This window comes from Nicotiana attenuata, chromosome 1 (genome assembly GCF_001879085.1).
Source record: "Nicotiana attenuata strain UT chromosome 1, NIATTr2, whole genome shotgun sequence".
NCBI lineage: Eukaryota > Viridiplantae > Streptophyta > Magnoliopsida > Solanales > Solanaceae > Nicotiana > Nicotiana attenuata.
Window position 1 is genome coordinate 43,653,496 of NC_031989.1, and position 6,927 is coordinate 43,660,422.

Consider the following 6,927-nt stretch of genomic DNA (forward strand, 5'->3'; position numbering starts at 1 on the left):
GTTTTGTTCTCTATTTGTTGAACTTCAGCATGTTTTAGCTGAAGTTTTTTGCGTATACTTAGTGTTGGCTGAAATTTTTGTTTGTAATTGATGAGCTTAATTAAGCATTTTACTAGATGAAGTTTTGTTCTATATTTGCTGAACTTCAGCATGTTTTAGCTGAAGTTTTCCCTATATCTAGATATAAGTCCCAACTACCAACTATAATCTAATGTAAAGATATGCAATAGTTCTTCTTCCTCCTATCTCCCTAACAATCTGAACACCTATTGAATAAAAAACTATGAATTTAGGGATAGAAATTTAAATTCTGCAGTAGCTTTAATAATGTTAGCTTCTTGCTTCCTCGATACTGAACTTCTTTGGATGATCAATTTAGTTACTATGAGCAAATCAGCTGTAAAATATACTATAAATTACAAAAAATAAAGAGTAGAATAAAGAGTAGAAAAGAAAGGAGGAAGAAAGGAGCGCACAGTTAGCAGGAAGAAGGAGGCGCCTGAAGTTGTAAAAATTAGGGTATAGGTTAAATAATTTTAAAAATATGGGTATAGGTTAAATGGGGGCGACAAAATAGGGCGCCCCGTGCAATTTTTACCAATAAGTTTTATAGCCATTAATATGAGTAACTTAAATAATGATAACAAAAGCCCAAACAAAAGACATTCAATTCAATACTAGGAACGACAATGTATTGAATATCTATTTTTTCTTTTGCAATAATTTAGATAAAAATGCATAACCTCTTTTTATTTTTCTTTAGCGTTTAGTCATGTAATTAATACTCCCTTATTAGTCTACTTATTTTAGATGACTTAGTACTTTCAGATTTTGTTTATTTTTATTATGAGTTTTTAATTAGCAATATTTATATTACATAATTTTATTGTCTTTATTGTTGAATATTTTAGGATAATGCTATGACACATCTCATATTTTGTATTATTTTCTTACCTTATATAGTTATATCTTACTAGAATTAAAAAATAATTTTTAGCAGAAGTTATATGTTTTGTGCTACGAAGATTTTATCGGAAAAAAACCCAAAAAACCGGAAAACCCCGAAAATCCGAGAAAAACCGAGATTGGTTTGGTCTTTATATTTAATTACCTGATACAATTGGTTTGTTGGTAATTGCCAAATCCGAACCAACCCGACCTATTTACAACCCTAATTATGATTAAGCAGAGTTCACAACAGAAAGAAAACGAGTCATGACATATATTCCCTTACGTCGTTTTGAATGAATAAACACAATACGACATTGGAAATCGTCAAGAAATGTATATATATTTTCAGGTGACCTCACCTTGAGCCAAAAAGACATCGTGGACTTTTCAAAATTTTGATCTTAGCAGGAAAAAAAAATTGTGCTTAACAAAAATTAAAGTCAAAAGGAAAAGGAAAGGGGCCGAATTATCATACTTCATTAATCTATACAAACCCAAGGTATCTTAATCCCTAGATTACGTTTCAACCTTTGATTCTTATAGACTAATTAATAGTTTTCTTATTCACAGATTTTCAATTGGTTAATTAATTAAACTTTCTATGTTGTTTATGTTATCCTTCATTATTCTTTCACAAGTACTGTAGCATGAACGACTTATCACATATTTCATGTAACTTCTTCTTCCTTTTTTTTTTTTTTTTGAATATTCTTTCACCGCTTTTGTGTATAACCATAGCATACACGGTTCCAGCGTTGTATAAATTAGACTAGAATTGCAAAGAATTCGAATACCATTTTTTATAGAAAAAACTATTGTGAACAATCTAAATTAAATAACAAATTCTATATGGAAGGAGCTAATCAAACAGTTGTGATTGGTTCACAGTTCTGTTCTCCTCAACCCCTTCAACTATCCATCAAGAAGAAGGTTTACTTCTGTGCTGGCCATGGATATCAAGTTAAAGATGGTTATGGAAATTTCGTCTTCACTATTGAAAATCTTCTTGGGTTCTTTTCTAGCAAGGTTCTTGTCTTTGATGCTGCTGATATACCAATTCTCACCCTAAAAAGCAAGGTATGTACGAGATCAATATGATCAAGTTTGTTCGTATGTTCCTCATTTTCTGAGACATCAATAAACACGAGTTGATAATTTCTCGAATAAAAAAAGTCGAAAAAGAAAAAAAAAATTGAGATTTAAAATTTATAAATTAACCATATAAATTAAATCCAAAACTGGACGCAGTCTAATTGTGGCTGCAAATGTGTAGATTAAGGCTTAACTAGATGTCTCGGGGTCGACCCCCAGAAATGAAGTTGCTTTAAGTTAGGAGAAGTTCATCCTTAAAGTTAGATTTTCACGAGCGAATTCGGACTAGTCAGGCCTCAAAACCAATACCATGGATCAGATGGGAATTTTTTGTTTTTAAACAGAGTAATCTATTTTTTTCGTCATTGTTCCTTCTTATCTTTTTTTTTTTTTGCAAAGAGAAAAAACAGAAAGAGGAGATATGTGAGTTCTTAACAGGCCAACACTCAACCCATACATCCTGGACGGTCTAACCACCACTCTATAAAACATACCTTTGAGTATCAGTGGCACTCTCTTGCCACACAAGACTCCAGATGCTATCCTTGACTCCATCCACCTCATTCCAATACGGTGTGTGAGATCCTCGTCGATCTCCCCTCCCCCTTGGATAACCGACCCAAGGTACTTGAAATTGCCTCTACTTGGGATGACCTGTGATTTGAGCCTCACATCCACGTCCACTTCCCTTGACTCAGCGCTGAACTTACACTCCAGGTATTCTATCTTCGTCCTGCTCAGCTTGAAACCCTTAGACTCAAGAGCCTGTCTCCAGACCTCCAGCCTCTCGTTAACACCGGCTCGCGACTCATCAATCAAAACTATGTTATCAGCGAATAACATACACCATTACACCTCTCTTTGAATATGGTGTGTTAACGCGTCATCACCAAGCAAATAAGAATGGGCTGAGCGCAGAACCTTGGTGCAACCCCATAACAACTGGGAAATGCTCAGAGTCGCCTCCTACTGTCCTAACCCGAGTCTTAGCCCCATTATACATGTCTTTAATATCCCTAATGTAGGCAACCAGTACACCTTTAGCCTCCAAGCATCTCTAGAGAACTTCTCTAAGAACCTTGTCATATGTTTTCTCCAAATCAATGAACACCATGTGCAGATCCTTCTTTCTCTTCCTATACTGTTCCACCAGTCTCCTAATAAGGTGCATAGCGTCCATAGTAGAACGACCCGGCATGAACCCAAACTGGTTATCGGATATAGACACTGACCTCCTCACTCTCGCTTCAACCATCCTCTCCCAAACTTTTATGGTATGGCTCAGTAATTTTGATACCCCTATAATTGTTAAAAACTCTGGATATCACATTTGTTTCTTATACAACGGAACCACCGTACTCCATCTCCACTCATCTGGCATCCTCTTCGTCCTAAAAATAACATTAAACAGCCTCGTCAGCCACTCCAAGCCTGCTCTACCTACACACTTCCTAAATTCAATCAGAATTTCATCCGGCCCGGTCGCTCTGCCCTTGCTCATCTTACGCATAGCTCCCACGACCTCCTCAGTCTTGATGCGCCTGTAATACCCAAAGTCATGGTGACTCTCGGAATGTTCCAGTTCACCTAGCACAATATCTCGATCCCCTTCTTCATTAAGAAGTTTATGAAAGTAAGTCTGTCATCTCCTCTTAATCTGGGCATCTTCCATCAATACTCTACCATCTTCGTCCTTGATGCATCTCACTTGATCCAAATCCCGATCCTTCCTCTCCCTCGGATTGGCCAGCCGGAATAACTTCTTCTCCCCGCCTTTCTCCCTTACTTCCTCGTACATACGGCCATGAGCCGCAGTCTTAGCCTCCGTGACCGCCAGCTTAGCTTCCTTCCTAGCTACCTTATACCTCTCTATGCACGCTCGCCTCTCCTCCTCACTTATGCTCCCTACTAATTTTAGGTACGCCGCCTTCTACGCTTCCACTTTTCCTTGGACCACTTCATTCCACCACCAGTCTCCTTTGTACTCGTCTGAGACGCCCGCCGAGACCCCTAACACCTCTCTCGCAACCTCTCTTATACAGTCTGTTGTCGTCGACCACATAGTGCTCGCGTCCCCACTACTCCACCAGGCTCCTATAGCCGACAACCGCCCCTCCAACTCTTGGGCTTTATCCTTAGTCAAGACTCACCACTTGATTCTCGGTCGTCCTCGGACAGACCTTTTCCATCACTAAGAGCCTATGTTGTGTCGCGAGTATCTCACCCGAAATAACCTTGTAATCCTTACACAGCCTTCTGTCACACTTCCTGAAGAGGAGATAGTCAATCTGAGTCTTCACACCGCATTTGAAAAGTCACCAAATGCTCCTCCTTCTTCGTAAAGCTAGAGTTCGCAATCACCAGCCCAAATGCCTTAGCGAAGTTCAACAGCGAAGTACCTCCTCTATTCCTCTCCCCAAAATCGAAGCTTCCATGTACCTCACCATAGCCCCCAACGGTCGACCCAATATGACCATTGAAATACCCTCAATGAATAGCCTCTCATCAGGCGGGACATGGCGCACAATCTCATCTAACCCCTCCCAGAAGCGCCGTTTAACCTCTTCATCCAGGCCCGCATGCGGCGCGTAAGCGCTAACTACGTTAAGGGTGCACTCTCCAACCACCAACTTAATAGCCATCAATCTATCATTCACCCGTTTAACCTCAATCAAAACTCTCTAAGATCCCCATCCACCAAGCTACCCACTCCATTCCTACCCTTCCGGATTCCGGAGTACCAAAGCTTATAACCGTCTGCATCCCTCGCCCTCGACCCTACCCACCTAGTCTCCTGGACACACACTATATTGACCCTCCTCTTCCGGAGGATCTTTGCCAACTCTATAGACTTACCCGTCAATGTACCTACGTTCCTTGATCCAAATTAATCTTGTTTAAAAGATTATGTATGGAGAAATCATTAATCAAACTTTTACTTCTGAAACTTATCTCAAATAATAGAGTACTTGTCTTTTTAAAAAAAATTAAATTAGGGGAGGGTGGCGGGGGGGGGGGGGGTATAGGAATGGATATCACTTTAATGACCAAGGTTGAACCCTCAGGGGAGGGTGCGGGGGAGGGGGGGGGGGTAGGAAGGGGATATCACTTTAATGACGAAGGTTGAACCCTCCACCTTAACCGTAAACGAAAAGAAGCTTATCAAGTGAGCCATTCTTTAGAGGATAGGAGGGGTTAAATTAAAAAATATAAAGCTCTTATATAGTGTCAAATTATATAAAGCTCTTATATACGACGACAACAACAATAACAAACTCAGTTTGATTCTAATATTTGGGGTCTGGGGAGGGTAGTCTGTACGCAGACCTTATCTCTACCTAATGCAGGTAGAGAGGCGGTTTTCAATAGACCCCCGGCTCAGGAAACGCAAGAAGAAGAAGAGAGAAGCAAGGAAGGAAGAAAGATGGAAGAGAAAAAAGGGAGAGATAAAGGATATATGATGGATAAGCAAAAATAATCTTGGGATAAAAATTTAGTACTACTTTATCCTTGTTTGGTTACTAATTCTGAAATGAGTTATCTGAAGGTTAAAAATCGTAACGGGATAACTTATACTTGCCAGAGGATGGAATAGTAATCCCATGATAAGTTATCCGTGGATAAAACAGTAAAATTGACAATCCCAGGATTAATACAACATACCAAACAGTCAATAAAAAATAATACCAAGATAATTAATCCCAGTATAACTAAATCCAATATACTTAATCCCAGCATAACTTTTTTTTCAAACCAAATGACCCCTTAGGTATCGTTTGGTACGAGTGATAAGGGACAACTAATACCAAAACTAAAATTGAGATGATTTTATCCCACGTTTGATTGGGATAAAATCGCGGTATAACTAATTCAAATATTAGTTATCCCGGGATTGTAGTGTTATTTTTATCCATTATGATAGAATGGGATAACAATCCCCAGATAACTAATCCTGCAATATCTTGTTTCTCTACCAAATGATCCCTTAAAGACATGTCTATAACAATAAAAATATCATGACATATTCAGGATCGCAAGTTCTAAAGGTACTTTTAATATACACCAAAAGTATTTCTTTTTTCCTAAATTTCACGTCCAATTATGTAACTCCTTATAAAATGAAAAATGGAAGAAGTACAGGTTATTCAATTGCGACACACTGTGTGTGCAGTGTAATTAACATATATAAACATATTTAAATAATTCAATTACAAGCATATTATTCGAGTTGAAGGCAATGAGTAATGTCCTTGCTTCCCGGCCTCCATTTATTCTTCATCACTTGGTTTTTTCTATTTCATACCCTAAACTGATTGATCTATTTATTGTTTAAAATATTTGATTTTGGGATTTCAGATGAACAAGAACTATACTGCAGGAAGTATATTCCTAGGAAGAGACAAATTCATGGTGAAAGTGAATCCAAACGTGGATTATGCCTTCATTGTTTCACTTATAGTAATCCTCGAAGAAATCGTAAGCTCAAGCCGAAGCAGCAGTTATTCATAATGTATCGTATAATATTGTATTGTATTTTATTATATCGTTTTGATGTATATAATACTTGAATAAATTGTATTGTTTTGCAGTCATTTCATGATCATGTCATGCACCAATAATATGAAGAATAAACTTACAATATCATAAAGAAAAAGTAAAGTACGAGGTTGAATTACAATATAAAAAGTACGATAAAGGATAAAATAGGATTATTTAATATTATAAGAAAAGGCAAGATGAGAGAAAAAAATAAGGTAATGATGGGACCACATCAAATTGGTCGTTCCAAAAAGTGACACATTTCCTCGTTACGTAATGACGATTTAACGATACGATACAATAAAATTTAAGTAACAATCAAAATAAACATTGTATTGAAAATAA

General features: G+C 37.7%; 1 protein-coding gene across 1 annotated transcript; it reads left to right on the plus strand.

Moving 5' to 3' along the window:
• Positions 1,692–6,640, plus strand: LOC109225586 (protein LURP-one-related 13-like). Its single transcript, XM_019390306.1, has 2 exons — positions 1,692–2,028; positions 6,400–6,640. Exons 1-2 carry the CDS (start codon positions 1,801–1,803, stop codon positions 6,550–6,552), a joined length of 381 nt encoding a protein of 126 aa, XP_019245851.1. The 5' UTR covers positions 1,692–1,800; the 3' UTR covers positions 6,553–6,640.